Raw genomic sequence first — 21,099 nt, forward strand, 5'->3', positions numbered from 1 at the left:
AGGACATCTTCTTTCCATTCTTCTTACAATCATCTCATCCCTCCTCCAGACTCCCTCCCTCCGCAGACATGGCTTCCTGGCTCCAGATCCCCAAGAACTCGCCCTTTTCGCTGGCCAACATTCCGTTTGGAATCATCTCGACGGCCAAGGTCTCTTCGCGCGTTGCAGCAATTGCGATTGGCGATTATGCGCTGAACCTCAGCGTGTTCGCCTCGTCCGGGGGTTTCTCGCAGCTCCCGGCGATCCAGCCTCACCTCAGCGTCTTCAGCCAGCCGACGCTGAACGCTTTCGCGGCCCTGGGTCGCCCCGTGCACCGTCAAGTCCGTGAATACATCCAGAGTGTGTTCCGCGCCGACACTCCATTCCCTCAGGTGCTCAAGGACAACGCCGCGCTGCAGAAGGAGGCCCTTCTGCCGCTGTCCGAGGTCACCAACCACGTTCCCATGCAGATTGGCGACTACACGGACTTCTACGCCGGTCTCAACCATGCCTACAATGTTGGTGTCCTGTTCCGCGGTCCGGAGAACGCCCTGCAGCCCAACTACAAGCACCTCCCGGTCGCCTATCACAGCCGCGCCTCGTCCGTGGTAACCTCAGGCACTCCCATCCACCGCCCCAACGGCCAGATTCTGGCCAACCCGGCCGCCACGCCCAAGGTCCCGATCTTTTCTCCTTGCAAGAGACTCGATATCGAGCTGGAGCTGGCTGCGTTTGTATCCCGCCCCAACAATTTGGGCCACCCGGTCCCCATCGACGAGGCCGAAGACCACATCTTCGGCGTGGTGTTGATGAACGACTGGTCCGCGCGTGACATCCAGGCCTGGGAGTACGTCCCTCTGGGCCCCTTCAACGCAAAGAACTTCGCCACCACCATCACCCCCTGGGTCGTGCTCCTGGACGCCTTGGAGCCCTTCCGCACCACCGGTCTGGAGCCCGGCAACCGCGAGTCCCTCCTCCCGTACCTGCGCGAGAAGAAGGCCGCCAACGCCTATGACATCCCCCTCGAGGTGGAAATTACCAACCAGGGCGGCAAGCCCACCGTCATCTCCAAGTCCAACGCCAAGAACCTCCTCTTCTCCTTCCCCCAGATGCTCGCCCACCACACCATCACCGGCTGCAACATGAACCCCGGTGATCTCCTCGGCAGCGGCACCATCTCCGGCAGCGAGCCCCAGACCCAGGGCAGTATCCTGGAGCAGACCAACGGCAAGAACCCCATCAAGCTGGCGGATGGCTCCGAGCGTCTGTTCCTCGAGGACGGCGACACCGTGGTCCTCCGCGGAATGGCGGGCACTGAGGGCAACTATGTCGGCTTTGGCGACTGCATCGGCACGATTCTCCCTCCCATCAAGATCGACTCGTAGATACCATGCGTTGAATGTTATGTTTTAAAATGTGAAATTGCGATGAGCTAGCTATAACGAATACAATTCAATCCCCCAAGCTTATCCCAGTATACGGAGTCATCGAATAATTAAAGACTCTTCCGCAGATCCTCAGGGGTATCACTCTGCGTCGTCCAATGCGCCTTCTTAACCGCCTCCTCCATCTCCAACCGCTCCGCAATGCGCTGGATCGTCGGAAACGCACTCATATCCACGCCGGAGCGCACCGCCCCCCACACCGCAGGCAGCAAACACACATCCGCAATGGTAATCCTATCGCCAACACTAAACGCGCCCGCCGTGCGCTGGACAATCGCCTCATACGCGCGGAACCCATCCTCAATAAGATCCTTCGACCACGCCCCGCGGTCGACCCCAAACGGCGCCACGCGCTTCAAGATGCGCAGGTTCGTCACGGGCTGCACGTCGCAGGATATAATGTCGGCGAGGGTGCGCACGGTTGCGCGGGCCTCCGGGTCCGACGCCGGGGGCAGCAGCGCGTTGGGTGCGTCGGGGAAGGCTTCTTCGAGGTACTCGAGGGCGGCGAGCGACTGGGTGACTGTGACGGTGTTGGCGGGGCGCTCGATGATGAGGGTCGGCACCGTGGCGGAGGGGTTGCGCGCGCGGTTCTCCGGGGTGAGCTGCTCGCCTTGCAGCAGGTTTACGGGGATGGGGGTGTAGGCGAGGGATTTCAGATTGAGGGCGATGCGGAGGCGCGCGGAGCAAGAGGAGCGGAAGTAGGTGTAGAGGGTGATTTTTGGGTCGGTCATTTTGGTTTTTGGTTTGATCAACTTAGAATAACTGTATGGAGCTTGGTGATTGCAAGTATATCTGGTCGGTGGGTATAGATTGCTGCGTTAAATACTATGGGTGGGATGCGATCATGCGGGGATGCGGGTTGATATACCGTTGTCTAGATACTACGCAGTGCACAACTACCACCAAAACATTGTGAATTATTTTTACGTTAATTGCTTTTCTGGATTTATGTGACTAACATAGACGTAAAGGTTGGTGCTCCTCTGCATTTTTGCGTAGCAATCCTCGCAAGCACCATTGGACGGAACGGTTCCGCCGCGACGAAATACCCGATGCAGAGCGCTACAATTTCCGCCCATTTCCGGCAATCTTCCATGGCCGGCTGGAATGACTCTGGGGATGGCTATGAATATGTGATAGTCTAGTGCGATCAGACTCTCTAATGCATAAGATGGGGTGGGATGCATGTGAGGAGGTCCGGAGTAGTTAGGTGTGCTTAGGGCTTGTATAGTCATCTACTCCTGACTACTATAGGTTTATCCCAGGTAGGTATCTAGTAACTTGACCACGCACTCCTTTAATTTCTTCATACACTGACTCGTCGGAAAAAGAACGAGAAAGATGGTGTTTTTGAGATATACTTGATTGTTAGTAGATAGGAATCATCTTCTCTTCTTATCGCCGGGCAATGCGTATTGAGCCTCTACCCCAGACAATGCACAGAATATATCATGCATGTCAGAATGCACATCCACTATAGTCCGTGCGAGATGCTTTGTAAAACCCCCACCGCAAATCGATCTCAGAAATCAAATACTCAATAAACAGAGCTTAGGTAGCAGCGCTAGAGCAGAGCTTTGACCTAGCTCAGATGACGTACCAGACGGATGTTTCGCCGGGAGCGGAAAACGTCGGATATTTTCGAATTCCCGCTCCTTTTCAGCTGCTGCTTCAACCATCTCGTCAAAACTGCCAACATCCGGCCCCAACCACACCATGTCTCAGGCACCCTGAATTCAGTCATTTTTTCGCCAAAATCAGCAAGACCTCATTGGTCCGCGGCTCATGCCATGACCATGGAGACGAGGCGACCCTCGCGTGGCAGAGATAGCTCCGGACACACCTACCAGCGCACCTACAAGGCCTGTTTGCCCTGTCGCCAACGGAAGGCCAAATGCGACTTGCCGACAGGGCCGGATGGCATCTCTGCGGCTCCTCCGTGTGCCAAATGCCGCAGAGAACAGAGACCTTGTGTCTTTAGCGAGAAGAGGGCCTGGGAACGGACGAAGAAGCGGAGTAAGTCGTTTGCGATCTGCTTGTCTGACAACCAGACTAATACCTCAGGTAGAGTCGCCGGAAGATGGGGTTCCGGAATCATCACACTACTCCCGGAGGTTGTCCAGCAATATCAGCCAGACTGGAGAAGACCCCCATCCCACTGTAGACCGTGACCCAACGCCGGGGACTTATGCCAGTGAACATCATGGCAGTGCTCGAACTGCAAGCCGGTCGTACTCTCCTGAGTCCCGGCACAGTCGAAATCAGTCAAACTCTGCCCTGGCTAACTCCATGATGCGCACTGTGGTCTCCAGTGGGAATGATGCTTTGAACATTCTCTTCGAAGCGGCCGCGGCGCATAGTCAGGAAAATGGTCTAACTGAAGGCGCTCAAACGAGAAATGCACACAACCATACCGATGATACCACCCGTCATGAGTCCTCGTTAAACCAGATTCATTCCACTGTTGCCCCTGAAGTCTTAGCAAAAGCCATTCAACCGGTGGAGCTCTCCCATGTCACAAAGGAGGTTCTTAGTGTATGGGAGATGTGTCGGTTTGTCAGGATGGGGTGGTTCACATCACGAGAAGCGGTCACTTTTATTGACTTGTACGTACGGATTGGCATGGTCACGCTGAGGCCCCCTACTAATCCGAGAACAGATTCTACAAAAACATGTCACCTCTGTCGCCCATTCTTACAGATCTCTACGCCCATCACAAGAACCACCACTGGCTTGTGACCCGTGACCCTGTTCTATGTTGCACGATATTGATGATATCGTCTCGCTATCATCTCCTGCCTGGCGCAGGAGGCGAGTCGAGAAACTTTTTCATCCATCACCGGCTGTGGCAGCATTGTCAGCAATTAGTGATGCGTCTCACATTCGGCCAGGAGAGATCATCACAACCGAGAATTCGAAGTATCGGCACGATCGAGGCCCTATTGTTGATGTCAGAATGGCATCCTCGCTCCCTCCATTTCCCGCCCGATAGTGATGGATGGGACTTTGATCTGATCTCGGTGGACCCCGAACCACAGGAACACGACGATAAATCTTCCACAAATCGATGGCTGGAGGATATGATCGAACCCGCCAGGAGATCGGACCAGATGTCTTGGATGCTCCTCGGATCGGCTCTGTCACTTGCACACGAGCTGGGGATCTTCGAGGTCGATGATAAAAAGGTGGAACAGCCTGCAGACTACGAAGGATTTATATCAGAAGAACAGATGCGGCTGCGTAGAGAGCGCGTACAGCGCTTGTTGTACGTGTATATTAACCAGCTGGCCTGGCGGATTGGATGCGTATCACTTATGCCACAGAGCCTCATCCACTCGATCTTGGGCCGGACGACAAGCACGAACAGTAACGGGGGTGGTGACGAGTGGATGGCCTTCATGGATTCGTGGATGGACCTGACCAAGCTGGCCAAATCTGTGACGGACATGTTTTTCCCGACAGTCTCGTTCGCCCGACAACACCTGCACAGTGGGCGGTATATCGACCTGCTGGATCATTTTCGCCCTCTGCTCGTCAAATGGAAGGAAAAACACCTACAACCACAGGGTGAGTCGCCTTTCGTACTGCTACTCGCACCAGACTGACAGATTGCAGCACTAAACAAACGCTTCTTCGACATTCTCTTTATCGAGTATCATTTTGTCCGCGTCTACACACATTCTGTCGGCATGCAAGCGGTGGTCGAGCGCGTCCTGGCCGACAGCGACCCGAACGCGGAAGAAGTCCGCGCTTTGAACATTGACGCGATCGACTACGAGTACATCCAGGAGGTCATCGATGGATGCTGCCAGATCTTGCAGAAGGTGACTCAACTCGCCGAGATCGGCGCTCTACGCTTCTCGCCCGTGCGGATATTCCTGCGGATTACGAGCTCATCTATTTTCCTCATGAAGGCTCTGAGTCTGGGAACCCGCCAAGCGAAGATGCGCGAATCGCTGGAAGTCCTCCAGCAGACCATCCAGTCGTTGAGGTCGAATGCCCTTGACGACATCCATCTAAGCACCAGGTATGCGACTTTGCTGGACATGCACGTGTCGCGGTTGCGACGTAATCTGTTAGCATCGTCCAAGGTCATGAAGAGTGGCCAGGGGACAACACGGTCCTCGACCGGGCCTCCACTCCCGGAAAACGAGACTCTCACGACGGTTGTGAATGCCCCAATGACGGAGAACATGTGTGATTTGGGATTTGTCCCGGCGGACGACTGGCTCTCCTTGCCCTTTGATCCGTCGATGGCGCCGTTTGGCATCAGCAGCGGCGGCCAGTTCCCGGCCTACGAAGGAGGCGCGCTCAATTTTATTTGGAATTTACCGTCTTGAGAAACGCGGCCAGAACAAAACAACGTCCCTTGCCACTAAGTGGGTATTGACTATTTCCGTCCGGAGTAGATCGTAGACCGCCCCCGGATTTCCAGACTTGCCTATAAAACTTTGCGAGATGAAAAGCTAGATAAACCGGATCCCCCAGAGCACTCCTGTTCTTCCCGAGTGTCGACAAGGGACTTCGCCACTTGAGATTGTCGCGCCGCCGGGAAAACTCGCTGCAGGCCCAGTGCGAGATGTGACTGGTGGGTGTTGTTCGGGGTTGTGGCACGTGACCGGCCGACTCCCGGCGGTCACGTTTTCCGGGCGAAAAATGAAGAAAGAATTGCTCTCCCGATCCATCAATTTAATCCCGTCATCCCCATCGCCTCCCCGCAAGACAGCTTCCTCTGCTGTCAATCATTGTTCTGCGGAAGTATCCTACGTGCACTCGACATATTTACGATCCGTTCTCCTTTCCCGAATCACCACAGCGAGCCTCCCATCGATCTTGAACTGGGCTACTCGTCTTCCGACTACAATCGAACCATTCGAGTTCTCGAACCTCCATTAAAACAAACACATCATGGATCACTCCAGAGATCCCTGTCCCTGGGTTGCCCTGAGCGACTTTGGTGGTGCTTTTTGCATGGGTGTAAGTGCCCTACGTCAGACGCAACTTGTGGTCGACTTGCATCTAGCTAGTTGGCCGCCTTGTTGTCCGAACGTCAAATGCTAATCGACGGCTCAATAGGCAATTGGTGGTGCGGTCTGGCACGGTATCAAGGGTTTCCGGAACAGCCCCTACGGAGAGCGTCGGATAGGTGCCATCACAGCCATCAAGGCGCGAGCCCCTGTCCTCGGTGGTAACTTTGGTGTGTGGGGTGGTATGTTCTCGACGTTCGACTGCGCGATCAAGGGTATCAGAAAGAAGGAGGATCCGTACAATGCCAGTATGTTTGCCTATCGAACTGCATGACTGGAACATGACTAACGCAACGCTTACTAGTTATTGCGGGTTTCTTCACCGGTGGTGCGCTTGCTGTCCGTGGTGGTGTGAAGGCTGCGCGTAACTCGGCCATCATGTGCGCTGTGTTCCTGGCTGTCATTGAGGGTGTCGGTATTGGATTCCAGAGAATGATGGCTGACAACACGAAACTCGAGGTAAGCTCCCTTCAACTTCGCTGCATCTGGATGCATGTACTGATGATCGTTAGCTCCCTCCTCCCCCTCCGGCCGACGCAAAGGCTGTCGCCTAAACCCGACGAACTACGAAGCGATTCCCCCTGTCCTCATATTCATTCTTCGACATGCTATATTATTATGTATCTCTGTCTCTCTTCTCCGGTGTTGGGTCTGGTCATTTAGGGGCATCGTATAGAGGTTGCGCTGTTTTCGTGCTCTATCCCCGCTCGAGCCTTTAATTTTTTAGCTGGCGAGGTCGCTGCTGCATTGCGCTTTGGAAGAAAAAGAGATGTCTCTAGCCTGGGAGCTTTCTTGTACATTACTTAAAACAGGTGTGTTTGCAAGATTCAAGTTTACCGTAATAGTGATCTACGTACTGGTGAGCAGTCTTGAGGCTATTCACACCTCCGGATGGGACTGAACGCTGAATTCCGGGTGACAAGATGATTAGAGACTTGACGGTCCACCATCCTTCAAGCTCACAGCCACGCTCATAGATTCTGGGGTTTGACACCAAACCATTGGACTAATCCATTATCTGAATGCAGCTCTGAGTAACCGTACTCCACGCCGTGCGGGGTATCCTCACCAAGCAGATAACGACATATCATACACCACACTCCCTACCTCCAGCTCTACTCCATAAAACTCATACACTCAACAGACATGTCCCTCTTCAAACCAACCCTAATCATCCACGGCGGCGCCGGCAACCTCGAGCGCTCCCGCCTCCCCCCAGACCTCTACGCGCAGTACCACGCCTCGCTCACCCGCTATCTCCGCTCGACCAAATCCCTCCTCGACAGCGGCGCCTCGGCCCTCGACGCCGCCGTGCACGCCGTCTCCCTGATGGAAGACGACGAGCTCTTCAACTGCGGCCGCGGCAGCGTCTTCACCTCCGCCGGCACCATCGAAATGGAAGCCTCGGTCATGGTCACCTCCGCCACATCCGCCGGCGCACCCTCGTACCCGGGCTCCCTCAAACGCGGCGCAGCCGTCATGGGCCTGCGCAACGTGCGCCACCCCATCCAGCTGGCGCGCGAGTCCCTCCTCCGCACGGGCTGCGCGGCGGACGGCAGTCCGCGCGACGACGGCGGCAGCATGCACGGCCAGCTGGTGGCGCCGTATGCGGAGGAGCGCGCGCGCGCGTGGGGCCTCGAGTTCATGCCCGATGAGTGGTTCTGGACGCGGCGGCGGTGGGAGGAGCATCGCCGCGGGCTGGAGGGGCGGACCGGCGGGCTGGCGCTCAGCCAGGGCACCGTCGGGTGTGTTTGTCTCGATGCGGAGGGGAATCTGGCCGTCGCGACGAGTACGGGCGGGTTGACGAATAAGTGGCCCGGGCGGATTGGGGATACGCCGACGCTTGGGGCGGGGTTTTGGGCTGAGGCGTGGGAGGAGGGAGATGGGAGGGGGGAGGAGGATGATGGCGAGAGGGGGTTCTGGGATGTGACGCTCGGGGAGTGCGTGGCGCCGTTGTTTGGGAAGGTATGTTATGTTTTGTGCTGAGTTGGTTGAGCGGGGACCGGGCTGATTGAGTGCAGGTTGAGCAGCGTGGGCGGCTGTCTGGGGCGCCGACGAGACGCGCCGTTGCTGTGTCGGGGACGGGCAATGGGGACTCGTTCCTGCGGGTTGCGGCGGCGCGGACGGCGTGCGCGATGCTGCGGTTCTCGGCGGTCGAGACGCTTGCGAGCGCGGTGAATGCTGTCGCTGGGCCTGGGGGCGAGTTGCAGCGATCCGCTGGACGGCGATGGGGTGTCACGGGCGAAGGGGAGGGAGGGATTATTGGTATTGAGGCGGAGATGGAGATGGGGACGTTAAGGTTGTCCGACGAGAAGAGATTACGGCGAGGAAAGGTGGTGTTTGACTTCAACTGTGGAGGGATGTGGCGGGCATGGATAGAAGAGGGGGTTAATGGAGAAGAGATAGAGAGAGTCATGGTGTTTAGAGAGCCGTACAAATAGAATGCCCACGGTAGATCCGGTCTATGCTAATACAAAAGCGAATGGTATCTGATATTTACAAGTCGACCTCATGAGGCCTACCATCCTTCCAACGGGGTGAACTTGGCCAAAACCCCATCTCTCGGACACACAGTCGCTCCCCTCCGCACATCGAGTGGAGCATCGGGGTATTTCAGCTCCATTTGGAACTTGCCAACCATCGCGGCGACCAGACAGGCCAGCTCAGCCTTCGCAAAGCCCTGTCCGATACAGCTGCGCGGTCCGTGGATGAAGGTGAGGAATGCGTAGTTGTTGGTGGCACCGCCGGTGTTGGCCTTTCCCGGACCCAGCCACCGGTCCGGGTTGAACTGGTCGGCGTCGGGGCCCCAGAGTTCGTGGCTATGGTTGACGACTTCCGGGGCGAGCAGGATCAACGTGCCCTTGGGGATGTGGGCGCCCACGAGAGTGGTGTCACGGGCCGCGATGCGGATCGTCGCGGGCACGGAGGGGTGAAAGCGCAGCACTTCGTTGCAGAATGCATTCAGGTAAGGCAGCGTGTCCAGGGTCGCTGCGGAGAGAGGTTCGGGGTTGTCTGTCGAGATCGAAGGGAGGTTGCTGCGGACTTCTTCGCGCAGCCGGGTTTGCACATCGGGGTGCTTGCAGAGCGCGTACGCGGCCCACTGGAGGGCGGTCGAGGTCGTCTCGTGGCCTGCGCCGAGGAAGGTCATCATCTGGTCGATCAGGTCGTCCTCGGTGAAGGTGCCGCTCTCTAGGGCGACGGAGATGATGTCGACGCTGTTCTTGGCGGTCTTGTTCTCCAGCTTCTCCTTCTTCTGGCGGATCATGTCGCGGGCTACGGCCCGGATCACCTCGGAGCTTTCCTTCGTCTGGATATTCACCTTGAAGGGCAACTTGGAGACAAGGTTGGGGACTCCGATTACCATGGCGAGGACGAAGGCAACCTTCACGTATTTCGGGTGCTCGGTCATGATCTTATGATACTGCTGTACGAGGTTGTTGTCGGGGTCTTGGAGCGAATTGAAATCGTGGTCCATGCCTGCGACTCCGATGATATCCAGGGTGGCTCGACTGGCCCATGTGCCCACACGAACGACATTGTCCGTGGGGTCGGTCCTGTTCTTGAGGTCTTTTTCGATCGTCCGGACCATTTCGGTGCTTTTCGCCCAGAAGATCGGATACAGATCTTTGATGTGTCTGTAAGCAAAGGCGGGCATAAGATTCTTTCGTTGTTTCTGTCATGATGTTAGTCAAGATGTGCTGGTAAATCAGGGAAGGACTCTCTGACCCTGTGCTCGTCTCCTTCGACAAGGAGAACGCCATGTTCACCGGTGATGGGCGCCAGATTACTGCGGATAAATTCTGGTTTCGGGAAATCATAGACCTTGTAGACGAGGAGTTCGCTGAGAGCCTTAGGCTTGGTCAACAGGATCCGCTCCAGGTTTCCGGTAATATAGTAACGGATCAGGCCATCGTTGGGCACTTCCTTCTGCCACTTTCGCATCTGGGCGAAAGGAGATTCAATAAAGATTGAACGAGTGTTTCCCTTCAACCATGACCGAGTCTGGTTCCATTAGACGTGTTTCGACTTGGCACGTGGATACCAGGGGTGACTTACAGCGGGTGTGGGAATGTGTTTGATGGGAGTAAAGAAGTCTGGGTACAAGACCAAGTTGTACACCAACTTGGCCAGGGCTGTGATAACCGAGACGAGGAGGAAGTTGTTGATGGTGGAGCGAGTCAAGGTATATGCGGCCAGCGCGATATAGATGACTCCGAATGGGACGGCCATGATGGAGGGTCTCCTTTTCACACGACCTTTTGCGAATGTCCAGAGTGGTTTGTGGTGAGTTCCAAGGACAGCACTCCGGCCTGGTCTTCTCTGATATATGAAGCGATCCGCGCTCAGATCAACTACCTTGATCAGGGGGGAGATTATCAAGGTGATGGGAAGACTAGTGAACCATGGAATCTGAAAGAGAGGCCACACTAGTAGCAGGAAGCTTTCTTTATCCCAACTGATGGACGAGAAATAAGCTGCCTAGTTGCCACACAGCCTAGTGGGGACATCGAGAGCCCGAATACCGACAGGATCAGGCGGAACCGCTACCCATGATCCGATCCAATAGCCTCGTAATGATGCGAATAAGCATGCAGGATCAGTGACAGCACTTCGGAGAGGATGAAGATCGAAGATTCACGACAACAAAGTGGTTTAATCAGACGCTGCGCTGATTGGTCGAGGCCCACATGTGATCGGAGATCGCAAGGTTCGCCAAAAAGGGGTAGCGCGGGTGACTAATCCTATACTTCCGGTCTGGACTCGGCTCATTCATTGGAGTACATTGTTCTAACGAAGTGAATCAAACGATAATAGGAAGGGATTGAATGTGGAGGGGTTGGGGAGAATGGTCACTGGCTCACTAAGAATTTGACGTCTACAGAGGATCATCATCTTCGATATACTAACCCTCAGCGCTGAAAGACGACGGAAAACCCGGAAACCGTGAACTGTATTTACAGCAGTATTAAATTTATCAATCGAATCATTCGATCAATGGTATGACATTGGGTAGATGGGGTGATTAGAAATCAGCGATTGCGCGGAAAGGGAGCTTGACAGGATATTCCTGATTAGGAAATTCCTTGGACGCTGACATCATCGATCGAGGTAACTACAAAAGACCTTGCAGCCCTGCATACTGAACACATCCTCCTATAACTCCTTCTGATAGACAATTTCTCACCAGTATAGACAAGATCTGCATTGACAACATGCCGTCTGCTAAATTCCCTGACATCGAGAATAAACCCGCCCCGGGCATCTCCTACTTCACTCCGGCCCAAAACCCCCCCGCGGGAACTGCTGCAAACCCGCAGTCAGACGGGTCAACCCCTCCAAAACTGTTCCAGCCTCTTTCAATTCGAGGTTTGACACTTCACAATCGCATTGGGGTAGGTGCCTGTTACAACCTTAACTATTAGATTTCAACCCTCTAATACATCTCGATGGACAGGTCTCGCCAATGTGCCAGTATTCCGGTGATGATGGCCATATGACATCCTGGCACATGGCCCACTTGGGTGGAATCGCGCAGCGTGGACCCGGCTTCCTTATGGTGGAAGCGACCGCCGTGGAACCCGAAGGGCGCATCACCCCGCAGGACCTAGGGCTGTGGAAAGACTCGCAGATCGAACCGCTGCGCCACGTAATCGAATTTGTGCACAGCCAGAACCAGAAGATCGGCGTGCAGATTGCGCACGCCGGCCGCAAGGCCAGCACGGTCGCTCCGTGGTTGTCGTTTAACGACGCCGCCAGCGAGAAAGTTGGCGGCTGGCCGGATCGTGTGAAAGGACCATCCAACGTTCCCTTCTCGGACAACGTCCCGACTCCCAAGTCGATGTCCAAGGAGGACATTGAGAACTTCAAAGCCGCCTGGGTGGCCGCCGTGAAGCGGGCCGTGAAGGCCGGCGCGGATTTTGTCGAAATTCACAATGCCCACGGATACCTCCTTATGTCGTTCCTCTCTCCGGCGGTCAACCTCCGGACGGACGAGTACGGCGGGAGCTTCGAGAATCGGATTCGTCTGAGTATGGAGGTTGCGAAGCTGACGCGCGAGGCGGTGCCGAAGGATATGCCCGTGTTCTTGCGCGTGTCGGCGACTGACTGGCTGGAGGAGTCCATGCCTGACCAGCCTAGCTGGCGTGTGGAGGACACGGTTCGGTTTGCGCAGGCGTTGGCGGAAAGTGGCAATATTGATCTGCTGGATGTCAGCAGTGGCGGTACGCATGCGGCGCAGCACATCCATGCGAAGCCCGGATTTCAGGCGCCGTTTGCTATCGCAGTGAAGAAGGCTGTCGGAGACAAGCTGGCCGTCGGGACTGTCGGCATGATCGACTCGGCTCACATGGCAAACTCGTTGCTTGAGAAGGATGGCCTCGATATGGTTCTGGTAGGTCGCGGGTTCCAGAAAAACCCCAGCCTCGTTTGGACATGGGCGGAGGAGCTCAATCTCGAGTTATCTATGGCAAACCAAATCCGCTGGGGCTTTTCGAAACGGGGTGGTGGGCCTTACCTGCCCAAGAAGAGACAAGAATTAGGGCAGTGATAGATTAAGAGGGCAGGCATATGGTGCTGATGTTGGAGAAAAGTTAGAGGCCGAAACGCAGAGTACATGATAGAAATAAACGCCATACAGAACATCCGTACATTGAAACCTTGCAGTTCTTTCGTCACGTAATGTGTCGAAGGCGATCGAGGTACTTAATCACTTGTAAGTAGAACTAGACATAATAAGGCCCATCCAGTGTTCGGTCTATAATTTCCAATCATCCAAATCAATGAAGGTAACACCCGCCCCCTGTCATCTTTGCATAGTATCTAATATATCACTGTCCTACAAGAAGAATGAAGTGCAATTGTGACGGTCATCAGATTGACAGCCATGTATTCCCACCATTTCAGTCAATTTATAATCATTCCACCGTCTAATGCATTAAAGACCATCATCACCCAAGTCAAACATCATACTCCACCTCCTCAACCGTAGGCACCTTATCCAGCTTCACCCCAAAGAACCCGGCCACCAGCTGCACACAATCCCACACAATCTGCACATCCTCCTTGGGCAGACCCAGCCGCCGCGTGCCCCGAATATGCCAGTGCGTCACAGCCTTCAGATTCTGGCTCATAATCGCCGGCAACACCACCATCTCCGTATCGACATCGTCCAGCACCTGCCGGTCCGACAGAAACAAGCCGTACGTGATATCCGTCGACAGCCACGCAAAGTCGCGGTGCGCCGCGAACAAGTCCAGCGTGCCGGACGTGTTCCGCGCATACAGCCTCTCCAGCCAGCCGAGGCCGCGCTCGCGGTTGGCGGCGTCGTTGGTCCACCCGTCGCGCGTGAAGGTGTAGTCTTTGTCTTCGTCGCGCTCAACCTTGCTGATGGCCAGAATGGCTTCGATCGGCTTGCAGACGCCGACAATGATGATGCTTTTGAAGAGCGCTTCGCGCAGGCGTCGGATGAGGGCCTGCCGGGCTGGTGGGGTGGCGTGCTGGGGCTGCTGCGTGAGGTAGAGGTAGAGCTGGTCGGCGCGCTCGTGGTCCGGGCTCGCTACGAGGGCTCCGGCGGCGAAGATGGGCCACTTGTCGGATGGGAGTGTGGTGGTCTTTTGGAAGCGGGATTCTAGATCTTGGAAGAGTTGGGCGAAGCGGGGTTCGATGGTGGGGGGCATCGTGATTGCTTTCTTATGGCTCGCGACGGAGTATTGCTTGGGATTGTTGATGTGAGGGCGCGGTAGCCAGCTGTAGTTTGATATGGATGATATTCAGGAGTAATGGCTATACAGTTCTTGGAAGGGTGGTGGGAGATGTGGTGGGTAAGTGCCGATGACTGTGCAAGGTGATTGTGGGGATGTATCGTCAGCCCTAAGAGGCATTCTCTACGGAGTACAGCTTCATCGCACAGGATGTATACCATGCCGTCTCGCCATAGTCCAGTTGTGCACTGTTGTAAATCAGTCTGTTGCCAAGAAACCCAATTGGATTCTATCTCAACCTGCGACTAGTTGGTCTGTACTAGTATGTTCCGACCTGTCGATGATCCACCAAGTGTATGTATGCCATTGAGTATCAACCACGCACCAGGCACCGCCGTAACATCACACAGGGAATGAAGATCAACATGCTATGCACCTCATTATCTCCATCATGAGGTAGTATGTCCTCTTGCCTGGTACAAACCTGGAAGACCCGTGACCCACCTATGATCTCAATGAGTCGACCCATGACATCACCCGTCCAGCAATGAAGTCTATATAACTAACCCTTCTCATCATCAAGACCACCTTCTACCTACATTCACCTGAATTCACCTCAATAACCTGAATACCATCCTATCCTCAACTATCAATCCTATCTCCTTATCTAAATCAACATGTCCGGTCAATCCAGCGTGGGCAGCAGCCACCTCTACGAAGCCGGCGACCAGCGCAACGTCCCTCAGGCCGAACTTCATGAGCGTGATCGCTACAAGGAGGGCGAGAAGCACAGCCACAAGAACCTCGACTCGAGTGAGTCTTGCACTTCCTGCGATTACTGACGCACACCCGCTAACCGAACCAGAGGACAACCGCTCCATAGCCAACAAGCTCGCCTCCCAGGGTCAGAAGCCGGATCCTAGCCACCACCACAACAAGGACTACGATCCGGAAGCTGCCATCAGCCAGAAGGACTCCACGAAACCTGTAGGCTTTTATACTCCCATGCGAAGGGTTTGGACTTGGGCTAACATGGCGACAGGCAAAACTCCACGGCAATGAACCCTCCAAGGGCGCCAAGATCGACCAAGAGCTGCAAGAAGAAGATGAGCAGCGCTTGAGAGAGAAGGGTATCAAGAAATAAGCGACGATTTTCGAGAATCAAATGAATTTCTTCAGCGTCCGTTGGACGGGTTGCGGCGTCAGGGGACTTGCAAAAGGAGCAGGCAACTCTGCATTCTGGTCACTGGACGGTTTCATGATATGTCACATTAGTCGAACGTTATAATACAACAGGAGTCTCAACCAAGTCGTCATCTCGTAATCGCTAGGTACATTAATAGTTTTTGTGCCATGGCTCGAGCTATAGAGTCGTAACCTTCCTCGATAGGATGGTGCATGAAGATATCGGTGCTCGATTTCCAGACGCTACCGACTCAGGTCGAGCCTTGTCTGGCAGAGCCCGCCAAGGACTCCATTTAGCCGAATCACTCAGCAGCCTCATATCATATTGCCTCTGCACTGTCTCACCCATCAGCTACAAAAACAGGATCATCCTCGTGCGGTTCGGCGAAGACATTGTTCCAGTAGCTGACGACCTTGTCGCAAATCTCTGATTTCACTTGCCATGCACGGAACTTGATGTCCGGGTTGCAGCTGACCCACTTAATCTCTTCCCAATAGTTTCGTTCAATGTCAAAACCAAACCGTCTGAGAGTGTCTTCGGGGGCAGTCCAGGCTCTCGAGTCTTGCCCGTCTGGGCCGACAGTGGGAGCTGTCTCAAACTGCGTTCCGAACACATCTCCTGCCGGATTGAACTTGGGGTAGTTGGCGTGGATGAAGAAGACTCGGGGCGGATTGTCCACTGACGGATCCTGTACACGCCACTTCCCTTGAGAAGTGAGGGCGTAATCCCCGATGGGATCCGATTGTACCATGGCGGAGCCAGAGATCCCACCGTCTTCCTTACGATGGCCGACAGCTTGCACTCTCTCGCTGACAGCGTAAAATGGCTCATTCACCGCGCGAGCGGCCTGCAGGAAGGTCTCTTTGTCACCCTCACCCGGCCCGCCTTGTGAGAGGAGGTGGAAGTAATGCGACGGACCGTAATAATTATAATAAGCGGCCAGCAGGAGTGTGAAGTAGTGGTTCTGTTTTGACACAAGGAAGATTCCAGCCTCGGAAGATTGTCGTTCGGTCATTGGAGGGACTTCCTGGCGAGAGATGCGAAAGTACTCGGGTGATACCGATGACGCCCAAAAATCAGGCCAAGTGACCAGGCCATTTGACTTATATGGCTCGTTGTTGAGGAGGATCTCGGGTTTGTCCAGGGGGAAACAGTCGGCATCCATCCAGATGACTTCTTCGAATGATGAGAAAAGGACAGCGAAGATCTTGAGCTGAAAATGTGCGATCGAATCCTTCCCAATCACGTCGGAGAGCACCATACACCGTGCACCCATTTCGGGGAGGACTTCTTCGCAGAGTTGCTTCTCATATTCGGTGATGTCCTTCATGTATACTTCAACGGGTAGAGTGGATCCTGTTCGACGCAGCATCCGGAGTGAGGATACAAAAACGGGCAAGTAGGCGCCGCCTGCCGTCGACACGATACCGCGCGTCCCCGGAGAATGCGCGGGACGCAGCTTCTTATCGTTCCGAACAGCGTTTATATACCCCGAATGGGCTTCCTCCATCGCTACGATGTCGTTCTCGTTATCAAACATGACCAGGTCCGGACGGGGATCCGTAGTAGAGGCATTGAAGTGATGTGCCCCCGCGTTTGCTTGCAGGGTGGGAGGAGGACAATTTGGAGCGTGCGCATCGAGAATTGGTTTGAGGGCCTTCCAGAAGATATTCTGGCGCTCTGTAAGCGGAACTTCGAAGGCGGTACTGGGGATCGTGGAGGCAGGCGGCGGAGTCCAGTAGAGGTAGAAGGTGCAGATGAGGATTAAGGCGAAGGTCAGAAAGAGAATGGACCTTATCCTGCCTGGGCGTATGATTGCCATGGTATGGAGCTATTCCGGCCTGTCGTCGTTCCTCCGCGTAGTTATTGCGCTTCGTGTGTTGAGACCGGGAACCATCCAGCGATTGTAACGTGCGCTTCTGCCACGGAAATTCTAGGGCGTCAATTGCCTACGGAAGTAGAATCGCATTGAGGGGTGACGGATAAAAGACGCTGGTCGTTTCAGAAGTAAATGAGCATGATTGAGAAGGGGACAGGGTTCTCGATGTTGGCGCTCAGGAGAAGTGTTTCGGGTCGGACGATCAAGGCGGTCAAACACGGGCGTTTCTGCGAACAGTGGTGTCAGTTGGGAGGTATGGAAGACGAAGCGACTAGTTATATGCTAACAATTGAGGATGTTGGCCACGTTTGGTGGGAACTGAGAATCCCATGAGATTGGATCTATGGGGAGCAGTTAAGGGAGCGAACAACGCCATTGTGTATACGGAAGGGAAGGCGGTGGCAGAATTTGTCCAGCTGTCCAAAAGTGGCAAGTTGGTCTCCACCATGACGGTCTCTCATGCCTTCATTGACAGATACAATACATCGCCTTTCTGGGGTTGCCCCTACGGAAACGAAGAAAGGATCTCAAGTATAGCCCATGTTGGTCGGTCGGGAGGCGAGCTTCACGTGGAAACATGCGCCACAACGACGATGGTACGACGGAACACTGATGACCCTTTCCGCATCGCATCAAACGGCCTAGAGGTAGGCTATGGGTGTCTCGATTCTCTAAACCCTCTTGGAATATCATGAAGTAACTAGGAGGATAGATGGCATCCTTCTCTCAGTGAATCTTTCCGTCTTGTCTCATCTCCTCGAACATCTCAAACACGCCTGTGATATCAACAATTGCACGTGGAATCCAATGGAATGTTAGCAGAGTTCGCACGCCATGACATCATGTCCAAGATGCTTGTTCGTTGAGGATCCGTGAGAAGACGACGACAGGCTTGCCATCAGCACTGGACGTGGTTGACATCGCAGAGATCCATGGTCTCAGGTTCAGGCCTTCAATCGCTTCTTTTAACCCCACAGGACACGCTAGTTCGCGCGTCACGATCGGTGTCCAATGAGGGATTCTTCACCTCGGGCTCGAACCACCTTAAATCCGACCCGCTGCGTGCTTGGAGTTCTGAAAAGGTTGGATGACCCATGGATGATCTTCGACAGATGATACAGCCAAGAACATCGCCTTTCTGTCCTTACTGTGCCGCGGGCTTATTCGCACCTTCAATTCACCGCCCCCCTTCTTGAGGTCCAACAAATCCACAAACCTCGACATCACATCACTTTCTCAAGGCCCGGAATTCTCATCTATCGCCTTTCCTACCTTTGCTGGCTATTTGTAATCCGAACCCTTGCCTGCGCACCTATGCAGTAGGCACACCCCAATCGCCACTGGTTCGTCGCCTATGTGAGATCAGACCAAGATCTGATCCCCGGTCTCATATATGGTGAGGAGATGACACTCGCCTCGAAGAAAGAGCGCAAGTCATCGTCGGACCCTGCCCCGCGGAAAAGACGGAGAAGAACCGTCGTGACAGGAGCGCGGGATGACTGTTTTACCTGTGCTCGCCAGAGACTGCAATGCGATCGCAACCGGCCATTTTGCTCGCAGTGTTTAGATCGCGGCTTAGAATGCTCAGGATACAAAACCACTCTTACCTGGGGTGTGGGCGTTGCCAGTCGGGGCAAATTGCGGGGTTTAGCGGTGCCGATAAGGGAGTCTGGGCCGCCTGCATCGTCTCCTGAGCCTCCCCTGCATCCGTCGCGAGCTGCACAGAGTGACTCCTCCCCACAAGAAACCACGTCTCCGTCTTTCTCCAACCACGGCGACCCGTCTGATTGTACACAAGCGCAATGGCTTTCCTCCGGCGAAACGGCTCGATTCGGTTCACACAGTGTATACGAACTACCTCCGGCCCCCGTTCCACATTCCTATTCCACAGGGACCGACCCATTTCGGCACACGGAATCTGCCGATGACGAAGATGGAACTGAACCTCATTACGATGGGTGGACTTTGGCGGGTTGCGTAACGAGAATGGACAGTCGCGGTATTCATGGGCTTCCAGGGAGGGTTGGAAGCTCCAATATATGGATGATTGGTTGTCCGACCCCGTCATTTTCCCAGCTCCTCCTCGCGAGATCAGTCGGACATTCCCCCCGTCTTCGCTACCTCATTAGCTATTATTCTGAGGTCATCGCGCCAATGATTATCGCCTTCGATAGCCCTACGAACCCCTTCCGCACCTGCATCCTACGTCTAGCCGAGGAAAACATAGCCCTCCAGGAAGCGATTGCAGCCCTATCCGTCAGCAATATACGGAGGAGGAGAGAGCGCAAGATGATGTCGACGGAGAGAACGTTGCCAGCAAAAATGTCTTCTCGGGCTCACCAAGCATTGGCCGATGCTGATAGCCAAAGTAGTTCTCTCATATCAAACTTGGAGGACCTGGCTCGGGAGGAGCATTATCATCGAGGCAGAGCAGTGAGCATATTAAATTCTCAGCTTGCCGACCATCACCAGCGACTTTCGGACTCTGTCCTGGCTACGTTATTGATCCTCTGTCTATTCCATGGATGTGATACTGGTGTCGCCCAATTCAAGACCCAGTATGCCGGAGTAATGAAACTCTTGGCTATCCGAATGCGCACTTCATCAGAAATACCGGAGGACTTGAAATGGTTCATTCGGGTCTTTACATGGTACGATACGATGACTGCTATAACGAATGACCGGGAGGCACAGCTTCGCGGCGTTTGCTTGCAAATAGCGTCATCGGCTGATAGCGAGCGGGGTTTGGAAATTCTTACCGGATGTGATACGCAGATTTTTAGATATGTAGCCCAGCTGGGCCGCTTGAACTTCCTGAGCCAGAACAGAGAAGTAACTACGCCTGCGCTATCGGAACTGTCCCTTCCATCTGCCGCCGTCCCACCGTCGATGGCCTATGCTGGAGTATCAACAGCAGCACAAGACATGCCTGGAACGATTTGTTTGTCCCAGTTGTCTCGATCAGATGCCGGCGAGAAGGGTCGATCTTCAATGTCGTCCGCCTTCTGGGCTGAGTGGTTTTCGCTGCGGCAAAAGCTTGTCTCCTGGCGTCTCAATCTTCAGGCTAGCACGCCAGCATGTGCCGTAGAGGCACCCATTGTAGATGTGATGGGCATGAATCCAAGTCTGATGGCATCTCGTGAAGCACAAACTCAGGACACCGCTCCAACACGGCACCTGGACGATGTGTACCACATATCCGAGTGTTTTCGCCATGCGGCCATGCTCTACACCGAACGATTGGCACACCCGCACCTGCCATCTTCCCATCCTCAGTTCCAAACCCTCGTTGATCTTACGATGCAACATATTGCGGCGGTCAAATCAGATGTCTACCTACTTTGGCCCTTATTCATTGCTGGTTCCGAATGTGTGCTTGAGAGCCATCGCTCCACAATCCGCCAGCGATGTAGGGACATAGCGAGGGACTCGGGTTTTCTCAATAACATATCGTGCCTCGAGGTGTTGGAGAGAATTTGGCTTGATGATTCGCCTGATGATGGATTGGACTTTTCTCCTCAAATCTTGAACGGCGTCAACCCTGTGCTCTTGGCGGAGACCTTGTCTGCTCGTTCAGCGCCGGACGGGTCTAACGTCTCCTCTGTCTGGGTGTCTACTGAAAAGAAAGGGCTCCGTTGGCACAAGGCCATGAAAGCAAATGGAGCTGGTGGAGAATACATGGTTGTATGATTCTTGTTCGATCGTCTGAGGTCGATTATGCATCGGGTTTGGATATCGAATAGCGCTGGCGTCTGGTATGTATACTTTCAGTTGGACATATTATCATAGAAACTGGCATCAATAAAACGTTACGAATTGTATAAACATCCACACTGAACGCAGGAATCAGCGTTGAGTTGGAGTCGGAAAATATTATAATCAC

General features: G+C 54.3%; 11 protein-coding genes across 11 annotated transcripts; 7 read left to right on the forward strand and 4 right to left on the reverse strand.

Moving 5' to 3' along the window:
* Nucleotides 1-68: 68 nt before the first annotated feature.
* On the forward strand, nt 69-1,364 carry fahA (fumarylacetoacetate hydrolase FahA; the record flags this gene model as incomplete). Its single annotated transcript, XM_001215102.1, has 1 exon — nt 69-1,364. The coding sequence occupies one exon, from the start codon at nt 69-71 to the stop codon at nt 1,362-1,364; it is 1,296 nt and encodes a 431-aa protein (XP_001215102.1).
* A 110-nt stretch (nt 1,365-1,474) lies between these two features.
* maiA (maleylacetoacetate isomerase MaiA) lies at nt 1,475-2,155 on the reverse strand (the record flags this gene model as incomplete). Its single annotated transcript, XM_001215103.1, has 1 exon — nt 1,475-2,155. The coding sequence occupies one exon, from the start codon at nt 2,153-2,155 to the stop codon at nt 1,475-1,477; it is 681 nt and encodes a 226-aa protein (XP_001215103.1).
* Nucleotides 2,156-3,220: 1,065 nt separating this feature from the next.
* Nucleotides 3,221-5,764, forward strand: ATEG_05926 (putative C6 transcription factor; the record flags this gene model as incomplete). The annotated part of the gene is made up of 4 exons (XM_001215104.1): nt 3,221-3,440; nt 3,493-4,030; nt 4,084-4,991; nt 5,040-5,764. The coding sequence occupies 4 exons, from the start codon at nt 3,221-3,223 to the stop codon at nt 5,762-5,764; spliced, it is 2,391 nt and encodes a 796-aa protein (XP_001215104.1).
* A 568-nt stretch (nt 5,765-6,332) lies between these two features.
* ATEG_05927 (protein transporter TIM17) lies at nt 6,333-7,005 on the forward strand (the record flags this gene model as incomplete). The annotated part of the gene is made up of 4 exons (XM_001215105.1): nt 6,333-6,401; nt 6,501-6,699; nt 6,756-6,910; nt 6,964-7,005. 4 exons carry the CDS (start codon nt 6,333-6,335, stop codon nt 7,003-7,005), a joined length of 465 nt encoding a protein of 154 aa, XP_001215105.1.
* A 592-nt stretch (nt 7,006-7,597) lies between these two features.
* Nucleotides 7,598-8,437, forward strand: ATEG_05928 (isoaspartyl peptidase/L-asparaginase; the record flags this gene model as incomplete). Its single annotated transcript, XM_001215106.1, has 1 exon — nt 7,598-8,437. The coding sequence occupies one exon, from the start codon at nt 7,598-7,600 to the stop codon at nt 8,435-8,437; it is 840 nt and encodes a 279-aa protein (XP_001215106.1).
* A 532-nt stretch (nt 8,438-8,969) lies between these two features.
* ATEG_05929 (cytochrome P450) lies at nt 8,970-10,681 on the reverse strand (the record flags this gene model as incomplete). Its single annotated transcript, XM_001215107.1, has 3 exons — nt 8,970-10,124; nt 10,178-10,453; nt 10,508-10,681. The coding sequence occupies 3 exons, from the start codon at nt 10,679-10,681 to the stop codon at nt 8,970-8,972; spliced, it is 1,605 nt and encodes a 534-aa protein (XP_001215107.1).
* A 983-nt stretch (nt 10,682-11,664) lies between these two features.
* On the forward strand, nt 11,665-12,998 carry ATEG_05930 (NADH:flavin oxidoreductase/NADH oxidase; the record flags this gene model as incomplete). Its single annotated transcript, XM_001215108.1, has 2 exons — nt 11,665-11,818; nt 11,875-12,998. 2 exons carry the CDS (start codon nt 11,665-11,667, stop codon nt 12,996-12,998), a joined length of 1,278 nt encoding a protein of 425 aa, XP_001215108.1.
* Nucleotides 12,999-13,407: 409 nt separating this feature from the next.
* Nucleotides 13,408-14,127, reverse strand: ATEG_05931 (uncharacterized protein; the record flags this gene model as incomplete). Its single annotated transcript, XM_001215109.1, has 1 exon — nt 13,408-14,127. The coding sequence occupies one exon, from the start codon at nt 14,125-14,127 to the stop codon at nt 13,408-13,410; it is 720 nt and encodes a 239-aa protein (XP_001215109.1).
* A 701-nt stretch (nt 14,128-14,828) lies between these two features.
* ATEG_05932 (uncharacterized protein) lies at nt 14,829-15,295 on the forward strand (the record flags this gene model as incomplete). Its single annotated transcript, XM_001215110.1, has 3 exons — nt 14,829-14,964; nt 15,017-15,138; nt 15,194-15,295. 3 exons carry the CDS (start codon nt 14,829-14,831, stop codon nt 15,293-15,295), a joined length of 360 nt encoding a protein of 119 aa, XP_001215110.1.
* A 382-nt stretch (nt 15,296-15,677) lies between these two features.
* Nucleotides 15,678-17,159, reverse strand: ATEG_05933 (alpha-mannosyltransferase; the record flags this gene model as incomplete). Its single annotated transcript, XM_001215111.1, has 1 exon — nt 15,678-17,159. One exon carries the CDS (start codon nt 17,157-17,159, stop codon nt 15,678-15,680), a length of 1,482 nt encoding a protein of 493 aa, XP_001215111.1.
* A 2,379-nt stretch (nt 17,160-19,538) lies between these two features.
* ATEG_05934 (uncharacterized protein) lies at nt 19,539-20,906 on the forward strand (the record flags this gene model as incomplete). The annotated part of the gene is made up of 1 exon (XM_001215112.1): nt 19,539-20,906. One exon carries the CDS (start codon nt 19,539-19,541, stop codon nt 20,904-20,906), a length of 1,368 nt encoding a protein of 455 aa, XP_001215112.1.
* Nucleotides 20,907-21,099: the final 193 nt, after the last annotated feature.

This window comes from Aspergillus terreus, genomic scaffold (assembly GCF_000149615.1).
Source record: "Aspergillus terreus NIH2624 scaffold_8 genomic scaffold, whole genome shotgun sequence".
NCBI lineage: Eukaryota > Fungi > Ascomycota > Eurotiomycetes > Eurotiales > Aspergillaceae > Aspergillus > Aspergillus terreus.